The following is an 11,069-nucleotide window of genomic DNA, read 5'->3' as shown; positions in this document are numbered from 1 at the left end:
CACTAATCTGTTGAAAGTACTACAACTGCACACACGTTGAGCCCTCGTTACCATCATAATTACTGGCCAGGAGGGAAGGTATACTGTTGAACAACACATGACACCTGCCACCTGGCTAGCACATGATGCTGGGTAAAACTGCCTTTCCCTTTTATTCGTGCTAGGATAACGCTGACAATGTCGTAAAAGTATATTCGATCGATATATGCATTCCTCAGGCATCCATGTGAATTGAATTTGCATGCTCACGGAGTGCTATCCAATCATAATCCATGTTAAGTATAGCTATCACCTTTCGCAATCTGTGTACAGTGGCCGAAAGTAGAAGGGCCCGTGGAGATGAATATAGGACGCGGTGGCCAATTAGACCTGAATTCATCATTCGATCTGCAAATTAGCCGTGCGAGCATGGAGCACTGGAAAGCAATGAGGAGCCTAGCTATTTCCTCGACAGGATTACCTATCTTGGCCTAGTGTTGACATCCAGATTAGGCTTAGTGATCTACCCGTTTGATCATGAAGCGCTTCCACTGCATACTCAATTAGTATTAGAATGGGGCGCTGGTTATTTGGAGCAGCCTGGTAATGCAGTTTATGTAACTCGACTAGGACTATAATAATGTCAAAACATATAGCTCTACGTTTCCTAATTCTGGGATACCTCACTAAATCAGTGTCAATGCAACCTTTGTATGTACTCTTGGTTGTAACTGGTCTCATGACTTGTTAATCCCTTGCCAGCTGCCACAGCTTGTCAAAACAAGTATGCCTCTCGGTTCCTATTATTATAAAGCATACCTGGGTAATATTCAGTTGAGCAAATGTCACCATGTACGCCGAATTTTGAAGTATCCTGTTATGATTAGCCGCTTGAAGATTCTTTTGGCTTTTAACCTCTAGTATTAGACGCTGAGCAATCCGCTAACGGAGACAGATGGGGTCTTGCTATCAGAATCGGTCTTGCCATTTTAGCATAGCTAAGATACCTAGAGAAACTGAACTGCAAAATGCATGATTTGATGTTTATCTCAACCCCCAACATTGTGACTCATAGACGCGGTAGCATACACAAGGATGGATGATCGGTCATTGCGTTCTAAAGCAGTGTAGACGCTGTTTAACATTAGTGTCGCAGTTGAGCCTGTCCTTATAATTAGCTTGGGGGTTTCACTGTACTTGACCAAAGAACAGTTGCAGCGAGGAGTAGTGCGAGATGCTGTGAAGGCTAGCCAACCTGAGTGTCGGCGCCCACCTTTCCTAAATAATTTCTGATCTTGCTGCTAGGTAATTTGGAGACGTTACGGATTGAGGGAATACTGAGTAGTTGAAATCAATCACAGTTGAAGAAGGACAAAAGTCGTCGCGCTGAATTCCCATCTGTGTTGGAGCCTGATCAATCTCGGATCCATATAGCTTGAACCTTCCCCCTTCGGATAAGTATGCATGCGCTCAGTGAGTTTCTTGGTTTACTCCACGATAGGATCAGATAGTAATGATAACAATGACAACGAATGTGAATAGTAGTGATATAAATCGCATATAGGTGTTTCTGTGAGGCATTAGGGCAACCATATCTCAGCCCAAACAGCGCTTGATTGGCTCGATATATCAAAGGAAGCCTTGGAAGATCCGAAAAGAGTTCTAGCTGCGAGTCTAACATGTACCCCATGTGGTCTCCACTTTTGAGCAGTAGTATCGCATGAACCTTCCTATTCGGTGTCTGCAGGAACACGGTGCATGAAGGTGAGCCACAGTAGCGGCGTTTCAAATCTAGATGAAGCGGTTTTGGGGAGACCCTGTTGGATGCCAGCAATATTTGCTGCGCATATATCTGTTAAATGTCAGGTATATTGAGAATGCTAAGTATAAACTAGGGCAGAAGATGTAAGCGTAGTGAGCTCGGCTCCCAGGAGGAAGTAGCATCCATATGGATTGTTGCATGAAGCTCGGCGTAAAGGGAACTGAAAAAGTGGCGGTTTGCTCGGGCACTAGGTCCAATTGACTTTTGGCAATATTTTCAGTTGATATATAGCTGTTTAGCTCCGCATTTATTCTTACCCAATTCAGATAAGGCTGGCTATATTGTTACGTGCTTGGTCCATTACTGCATCAACTAGTTCCACTGGTATCCGAGAGCGGCCCAATTCCGAGGAAGAACTGTTCAATGAATTCTTGGAAGTCCCTTCTTATCCTTTCCCTGTAGGGCAGGAGAAGACGACATCTGCAGGCACAAATATCCGCAGGAAACTGTAATCCCAACGAGAGACCATATTGTTAAGTCAAGATATTGAAGTTTCTCAATAGGATGGCTACCCCATACGCTATACCCAAGCCATGAACCGTTAATACTAATCTTGAACGGCCAGACCCCCATGGGCAAGAAGGTGTCGGTGACAAGCAATATTTTTGGTTGCCTGGAGCTTCCCCGCATTTCCAGGGCTCCTTCCCAGACGGATGTCGGCTATCATCAAGGTTTGGCCTAAGTCAGGCTACTGATGTAAGATGAGTCCGTGCCGATCTTCGTAGGAGAATGCGACACGGTCATACACAGGCTGGCCACGAGAACAAGAAGGTCTCGGTGTCTGACGTTCTCACCTGCGTGTTTACGCCACTGAGTCAAGATGCATTGGTCTTTGGATTCTCTTTGTGTTATCGCGGGGGTTGGAGACAGTCGACGGATCGACAATCAGGGCTTATCACGTTCCGCATAGACTTTCCTAATCGGGACGTGGCGAAGTTTCGCTGATTGACTTTGGAGAGCTGATACCAACTCATACATCTCCCGTATGTGTGTCCACCCTTATCACGGTGCGGCTGAGGACAGCTGAATGCATGCATCCATAAATCGCGTGTGTAGAGGAAAAAGGAGCGCATCTTATAGTAGCAGAATTGTAGAGGATTTTTTCTGAAATGACTGGCGTGGAATATTCCCTCGCACCGGTGTTCTTGTCCTGGTACACAGAAGTAGAGCGCAAGATGTAACCGTGATACTGGGAGTAGAAGAACCATGGCTGCAGTGGCTGAAAGGCAGCGAAACAGCGCCATCCCCACTTAGGATGTCCTGCCGAGTTTAACACAAAAAAACCCCGCAAACTTTTTACGGGCCGGAAAAATTAAAGGGGAAAAAAAAAAAAAAAAAAAAGAGTGCCCAACGTCACGATTTTCAACCGCGACTTATCATTCTTGCCTATCAGTGACTGATGAAGATCGCTACCATGACCAATTCCACTGATTAAACTCCTCGATAATCATCTGCACCCAATTTCCCCCGACGAATGATCCTTTCCTAAACGTGAGGGGGTGCGAAAACGTCCGGGGACTCTTCCTCCTTACTTCCCCTCTCTGTGTATAGCTGCCCGGTTTGATATATGAACCCCCGGCCTCAGCTTCTTGGAAGATTTTCCCTTTAGAAAAATTACGCGCAGAAAATGGACAGGAGGGTACACCACTTGCCCATCAAATCAACTCGTCCACCCCTTGGCTGAACTCTCATCAACTTGTCATACGTGATTAAATCTCCGTATGGACCTGGAATCCAACTCCCAACCCCTTAAACCGCACTTGGTCGATCAAGATGTGCAAGATGCTCACGATCTCGCTGCGATGGGCCATGACCAGGCCCTCACGCGCAAATTCGACCTGTGGAGCATGCTAGCCTTGGCATTCTGCGTCCTAGGTATGGACGGACTTCGTTGCATCGGGAATGACAGAAGTTACTAACAAAATGTCTAGGAACATATTCAACTTTTGCTCAGGATCTCAGCAGCGGTTTAACCAACGGCGGCGCTGTCGCTATTCTCTGGGGTCTCGTTCTGGTCACAGCATGTAACCTCTGTGTCGCCCTATCTCTTGGCGAGCTCGCCAGTAGCATGCCGACCGCGCTGGGTCAGGCGTACTGGGTCTTTCGACTATGGGATACCCCCTTGGGTCGCTTTGCTTCGTACATGTGCGCGTGGATCAACACCTTCGGCTGGTGGACGTTGACCGCGTCACAAATCGCCTTCATGACCGAGTTTCTTCTTGGCATGAAGGTCATGTTCGAGCCGACGTGGGAAGGAGCTGGGACCGGGTGGCTGGAATTCCTCGTCTACATCGGCTGTGTCCTTCTCTTGACCGTGATCAATGTGGTCGGGTGCCGGAGGGACAAAATCCTCCCCTGGATCAATAATTTCGTCGGTGTCTGGTTCACCGCGTTATTTGTCATTTTGTCGCTGGTTTTGCTTATCTCGGTCGGAGTAAAGAAGGATCTATCTTTCCAGCCCGCGTCCTTCGTCTTCGGCAAATGGATAAACCAGACCGGCTGGAGCGATGGTGTAGTGTGGTTTACGGGACTGGTCCAGGCCGCGTACGGTTTGACAGCTTTCGACGCGGTCATTCACATGGTGGAAGAAATCCCTGCACCCCGCAAGAACGCCCCTAGAGTTATTTGGTTGGCTGTGCTGCTTGGTGCCGTCACCGGTTTTATCTTCATGGTTGTCTGTCTATTCTGTATCCAGGATGTCGATAAGGTGGTCGACTCACCCAGCGGACTACCTTTCATTGAATTGATGCTCGAGACGATCGGATTGAAAGGCGGCGCGACATTGATCGCATTATTTATCTTTAACGGCCTGGGACAAGGCATCGGTATCCTAACCACCGCATCTCGCTTGACATGGGGATTTGCGCGCGACGGCGGGTTACCCTGGAGCGGCTACCTCAGCCACGTGGACCCCGTGTGGAGAGTGCCCGCGCGGTCACTCTGGTTCCAGGGCGTTCTAATCGCTTTGGTCGGAATCCTGTATCTTTTCGCAAATACCGTGCTCGAAGCCATTCTCAGTGTGAGCACAATCGCCCTCACCATCTCCTACGGCATGCCCATCGCCGCTCTGCTCGTCGTCGGACGGGATAAACTGCCACCGGGCCAATTCAATCTTGGGCGATGGGGCAAGCCTCTGAACTGGATCAGCATTATCTACTGTGCCATCACAACGGTATTCTTCTTCTTCCCTGGTTCACCGAATCCACCGGCGGGTGATATGAACTACGCCATTGCCGTCTTTGGAGTAATGCTGGTGGTATCTGTCGGCTTTTGGTTCCTTCAGGGAAGTCGCACGTATCTGAAGACGGAGGATGCCATTGCGCAGATGATTGTGGCGCAACGCTTGGAGAATGAAGGGACAGTTGAGCCGGATTCGAAGAAGAAATAGACCGATTGTTTATCTTTGATGTTAGGAATACGGCTCGCCATTATGGACGATGCCTTCATGTCAGGTATATTATATAATTAGCGTGATCGCAGGATATTGGATCTTTGTTTTTATCTGTCTTTGTCAACAGCTTAATGATAAGCTACTCGGTACTGTCCATGTTGCTCAGCCACTGAAGGCCTAGCCGTACCATAGCGGAGTTCGCCGTAACTATGTAGACTGACGTTGAGATATTAGGGCTACTTGCTGCGCGTCATCCACTGATAATGCAGTGCTCCCCATTAGGACGGTACTCTACATAGATTGAGGGAAACGTTCATAAGGATCTTCACAGCCCCTAGCCTATATTCTGAGACTTGTCTAACTGTCTTTCTCACTATATACTCAATGTTTCACTGGGGTCCTTCGAGACAGTCAAACCCAGTTTAATAGTGCCCAGTTCAATTTAAATGTCGTCCATATAACATCACCCCCGGCCTTTTTGAACAGAGAAACAACTCTATGTTCATGCTCAAAGATCGTCCTTATTTTCCCTACAACGCCCTGAAACTCCAGACTCATTGGGACTGTGCGTCGTCTCCTCGTCGGCAGACACCGATTTAAAAGCTCACCCATATCAAGCGCGCCGATCATCTTAACCAAGTCGAGGTGAATATCCCTCGGTCCTTCTAATGGTAGTCGGGTTAGTTACAGTCCCTTCAGTTTGGCTTCCCATGTCGCTGCCTGTGCTGCAATGGTATACATCGCGCTGCATATGTAAAGAAGATATCTGTAGCGAAAAATTCATTCTCTTAAACAATTTCCGAGCTCAAAGTGAGCTATAAATTCTGCACTCGGGGCAAAGATCCACCTCAGCCCTACCCATCACTGACAGAATACCACGGTATCCACCCGCCACAAGGCTTAACCTGTCCACAGCAGTACCGAATCCATCTATTAATCGTAGGAAACACTCTTCTGGAAAATGTCACATCCACTCTACAGACGATCTCAAAACTTTGACTCAACCCTGCGTCACATAATGACAAAGAAAAATACGAATAAATATTCAATACGAGGCCCTAAAATAAGCGAACTCACTCTATACCCTCTACGTATTAGGATCTTCACAAGTAGCCCCAATACTGAGGATCAATGGACCCTCGCCAAGCTCGAATACGAGACATCCAAGCGCAACGAAATTTGAGGCACGTTGAGGCTGAAGACTTAAATACGACATTGCTCGACGGCTTGGTGGATTTTCACGGTTTCTTTTTTTGTTCTTTCTTGGTCTTAATTGCATATATCGTGGTTCGGACTTTATATAGTTGGATTAATCTACAAAAGAATGTATTTCACCAATACACTATCGATCTTCCTGGCCTCTGTCACATTCTACCACCAATGCGCCGCTGCCCAGGTAGAACAAGAACAGGCGCAGGCACTCAGGGCCCCGATCCTGGCTAGTAGGGAGTTCACGCCTATTGAAGAGGCCGGGCTGGAGAAGAGAGCTACATGTTCTGACGGAGGACAGTGTTTGTTCGGTCAGTGTTGTGGAACTGGGTGTTCGCCGAATTGTTGTGCGCATGACGATGGGGGGAGTAAGTTACCTTCTTTTTTTCTTTGTCTCTGGGAGTTATTGAATGCCGTATCCCGGTTATGAGGCATCTATTGTGGATGGGATGTTTTGTGATATTGATGAGATATACTAACGAAACCACCAAGTCGGCTGTAATCTCGCAGAACGCTGCCAATTCCAGGGTAACGTCTTCGTCGGATGTTGTAATGGGTTTATTGGGTACCTTTCCCCTCCCTTCCACCCTCCCCTTGGTTCTCAATTTGGAAACAAGCTAAACAAGACAGACGCTGCACCGGCGAAGCAACCAGAATAACAGTCCACTCCCCAGCCGACAGCACGATGTTCAACACCGGTGCCCCCGCAACCTCAGACGCAACTACAACTATAACATCAACTACAACCTCCAGTTCCACACGCACCATGACATCCACCGAATCCACCGCTACTGCTACATCTGATGAGTATTCAAGCTCCAGCTCAAGCGCAGACTCGAGTTCTAGGTCTCGGACGACATCGGCGGAGGAAACTCGGTCTACGTCTAGTTCTACTTCGAGGTCCAGTTCGAGGTCTAGCTCTGCTAGTGCGAATGATAGTGTCGGAACGACTGCTTCGTCTACGAGCTTTGCGCAGGGTGGGGAGACGGGGTCTGCTAATGCTGCGCCTGTTATTACGGGTTATGTGGGGTTAGAGATGGGGGCTGTTGCTGTTGGGGCTTTGTTGGTTTTGTAGATGTTTTTTGTTGGGTGTGGAGGTGAAGGGGGCGGATCTGGTTTGTGTAGTAATGAGTTATGATTTCTCGTGGGTCTGTGTATATATTAATTATTGTGGTTGTTGGTAGGTGATGTTATGGTTAGCTATGACATCGGAGGCTTTTTTTAGTATGGGTCTATTTATGTTATTTTTATCTTGTGTTACGTGGAGATGTTCTCTCGGCGACGAGACTGAGTGTTAGATCGCCATTTTTGGCTTTGGAGATTACTGAGATCATCATTTATGCAGAATCATATCGCTAATGTGGCGTCAGCTTGGTAAGGCTGAGTTTGACCATGTCCTGTACCCCATAGTTTACCCTCACGTAAGCGGACGAGGATTACAACCTTAATTCGATCATGGTAATTTATGAACAGTTGTATTGAGTCGCATCTAAGACACATTGTACAAAGTGGTATCTGCTATATCTATATAAAAAAATTTTTAGTTGCCAAGGGCAAGCTTCTTGAGCTCGGCGAAATCGGGAGTTCCGAGACCAGTGACGGGATCCCAGCCCTGGGTAGCGTTCCAGCTAGCGTAAGGCACGACGGGACCACCGTCAGGGGCGCCGCCGAAGCGAGCGCGACCGGTGCAGCCAATGCTAGCACCGAGGGTGATATCTTGCAGACCCTGGCGGCCGGTCTTGTACAACCAGGGGTTCAGGAAGCCGAGAGTGGGCTTGCCGGCGCGGAGACGGGCATCGTTCAGGAGAGCGATGACGGCGCTGAAGGCCGGGGCGGAGGCGGAGGTGCCGTCGAACTCGCCCAAGGTGCCCTTGTCGTAGACGGCGAAGTTCATGCCCTGGGCTGCGACGTCGGGGAAAGCACGGCCGGAGGAGTTGTAGAGGCCCTTGAAAGTGTCGCCGATCGTCTCGAGGTAGCTGCTCACGGCCTCATCCTGCCATTCGGGACGGGGCCAGTAGTCGGAGAAACCGCCCGAGGAGAAGTAGGTGCCGCGCTCGGGAGTGGTCTTGAAGGTGGCGCCGACGGAGGTGACCCACGGGCAAGCGGCGGGGAACTGGGGTGGGAAGTGAGTCCGGTTGGTGCCGTCGTTGGTCATGCAGCCCTCGCCAACACCAGAGTCACCGGAGGAGAAGAGAACGGAGACACCGCGGCTGCCAAGCTGAGCGATCAGGTTGCAGACGGTGCGAGCGTACTTTTCGGGGATTTCCTAAATACTGTTTAGTATGTGTTTCAAGGATCAACGGTGGAGGAGTGGCTTACCTGTTCGTTCTCTCCATAGGAGGTCGAGATGACCTGGGGGAGGTCCTTCTGGTCGAGCTTCAACACATTCTGGAAGAACTCAAGGTACGGCTCATTGCTGTTAGAGTTGGGATCCGGCTGGGTCAGATCAGGAACGAGGGGACCACGGCCTCCGGTGCTGAATTCAGTAACGGGCAGTGGAGCGCTGACACCAAGAATGTACTGCAGGTCCAGGTTGGCCTCACCGCTATCGGACGAGGAGTTCTGATCATTGAGACCGCCGTTGAAGGTGGTAACGGAGAAGTTCTGGCCCTTAGCCCAGGGAGCAAGGTAGTTCTCAAAGTTCTCCAGGTCAGCGTAGCGCGCGTACTCCTCCAGATAGCTGGCGAAGGCGATCTTGCTGCCCGAGTTTGCATCGGCCTGGTAATCACCAATGTTGTAAAGCTCCTTCAGACAGGTGGGGGTAATGATGGAATCACAGTGCGAGATGTTCTTTGCAACGACAGCGGCAGCAAGGGCGGTCACGTCCAACTGGGAGGGCTTGCTGTGGGTAACGGCCTTCTTGGGGCTAATCTTGCCAAAACGGGTGGTCGGTTGGATGGTGTTGATGTGAGGGGTGACCGACTCGGGGACGTCGTACTGCAGTGTTCTGAGACGGCGGATGTGCTTCACATCGCTGACGTACCATTTGAACTGGGCATTCAAGAGTTTGTTCGCGGTATCGACGGTAGTACAGAAGTTGATCCAGTCGGCATCCTGGGTAAAGTCGGTCACGCCGCCGTTTTCGAGCCATTGTCGAACGGCATCAACGGTGTCATCTCTGGGAAGAAGCATGCGCTTCATCTCGTCGTGGGTGGTGAAGTGCTGGCCGTAGCTGGGGTGGTCGGGATCCGACATCTCCAAGACGGTCTTTTCGAACCCAGCAGCATCCTTCTGCGCGAGGGCGATCTTCAGACAAACCTCAGTGTTGCCTTTAGGGGTACTAGAATAGTGCCATCCTAATAAGAAATTAGTTTTGCGACCGACTACCGATGAAACTCATGCTTTTCGAGCATGAGGAGGATCAAGGGGGGCATACCCTTTGGAACGGCAGACAGCTTCTCAAAAGCCTCCCCTGCGGCGGAGGAGCTGAGCAGTGAAAGCACTGCGAGCGAAAGCGCTCCACGACTGAAGAACATACTGAATTGCAATTAATGGCGGACAATGGTTGTAGAGGGGAAAGACGAGGGGGAGAATGCGGAGAGTATTTATTTTCAGGCTAGACGACCAGCCTTCGCGTGATTGTTATCGATAGTGCACTGTCATCGCTTGCAGCTGACTCTGCATACCATTGAGCAATCAATGAATGCGCCGGACGTCCGTCGGGACCCTCCTCGCTGGGCCAGCATGATTGGATTGACCCTTGGGGATCCAGCCAAGCCCGCAGCACATAGTTACATGGTGTGATGGAGGCATCGAGCACCCTGGCTTATCAGAATGCAAGGTGAGATGCGATCGTCAGGGGATGTGGAGACCACTATTCTAATTCGGGATGCGACACCGACTCGGCCAAGACGATAATCAGGCTGCCATTTTGGGAGTGCATAATATGTCGCCGAAGACTTGCATCTCGCTCTTCGGTTTCGATATAGATACCGTGTTTAACTCGTGTCGATGTTAATGGAGGTCAGTTCTGAATGTTTCCCAATTGGCTCTTGTTTGTTTGTCTCTTTTGCGATGCTTGTTTGCTTGGTTTGCACGCCAAGAGCCTGAATAACAACAATGACGAATCACAACAAAAGTATTGTTTCGGACTGCTGACTGTACTCTGTTCAGATTCGTTCGTGAATTCTATTTGCTGACTATAAATACATATCATATCGATATTCTCCCCTGTTCATCACTTCGTGTTCAACCCTTTCCTCCCCTTCTCCCTAAATTGAACCCCTTCTTGGCTCGATGTAACCTGAGTTGCAGTCCTCCACATTATTCAGACTCGGCGAGAGACTAATCGCGTCTCCGCTATGCTTCTTCGGTACAAGCACCGCCCGGCCAACGCTTCTTCTCCGCCGAGAGAAACCTGCCCTATCAATTTATATTAATTGTACTCCGCGATATCAGAATTGCCACATCTCTATCGTGAAGGCGTGATACCATTAGGTAATTATTATACCTGTCCGTGAGTAAGAGTGGAGAGTAAAGCACACCGCCAGGTTTGCCAGATTGAAGAATGCGCCGCCATGGCTGACGTAGGTCTAAACCCTACATGGAAGGGAGGAGAGAACTTAATCCTATGGCTGCTTACGACTCGATCTGAAGATCTTTGTTTGGACTACGAGAACTCGTATTTGTCAAGCATTATATATCAATTAGTATAATAATTCTTGACGT

General features: G+C 49.3%; 3 protein-coding genes across 3 annotated transcripts; 2 read left to right on the top strand and 1 right to left on the bottom strand.

Annotated features, from left to right (window-relative positions):
• Positions 1–3,522: 3,522 nt before the first annotated feature.
• F9C07_5372 (amino acid permease family protein) lies at positions 3,523–5,189 on the top strand (the record flags this gene model as incomplete). Its single annotated transcript, XM_041295076.2, has 2 exons — positions 3,523–3,676; positions 3,733–5,189. 2 exons carry the CDS (start codon positions 3,523–3,525, stop codon positions 5,187–5,189), a joined length of 1,611 nt encoding a protein of 536 aa, XP_041149978.2.
• A 1,175-nt stretch (positions 5,190–6,364) lies between these two features.
• Positions 6,365–7,853, top strand: F9C07_2280598 (uncharacterized protein). The gene is made up of 3 exons (XM_071510446.1): positions 6,365–6,769; positions 6,894–6,966; positions 7,032–7,853. Exons 1-3 carry the CDS (start codon positions 6,517–6,519, stop codon positions 7,474–7,476), a joined length of 771 nt encoding a protein of 256 aa, XP_071366870.1. The 5' UTR covers positions 6,365–6,516; the 3' UTR covers positions 7,477–7,853.
• F9C07_2280597 (tripeptidyl aminopeptidase) lies at positions 7,854–9,929 on the bottom strand. Its single transcript, XM_041295074.2, has 3 exons — positions 9,778–9,929; positions 8,721–9,697; positions 7,854–8,667 (listed from the first exon to the last, which is right to left on the bottom strand). The coding sequence occupies exons 1-3, from the start codon at positions 9,875–9,877 to the stop codon at positions 7,942–7,944; spliced, it is 1,803 nt and encodes a 600-aa protein (XP_041149976.1). The 5' UTR covers positions 9,878–9,929; the 3' UTR covers positions 7,854–7,941.
• Positions 9,930–11,069: the final 1,140 nt, after the last annotated feature.

The sequence above is a fragment of the Aspergillus flavus genome, chromosome 7, assembly GCF_009017415.1.
Source record: "Aspergillus flavus chromosome 7, complete sequence".
NCBI classification, from domain to species: domain Eukaryota; kingdom Fungi; phylum Ascomycota; class Eurotiomycetes; order Eurotiales; family Aspergillaceae; genus Aspergillus; species Aspergillus flavus.
Note: the sequence above shows the minus strand (reverse complement) of the source record. Positions and strands in the feature narration are given on the sequence as shown.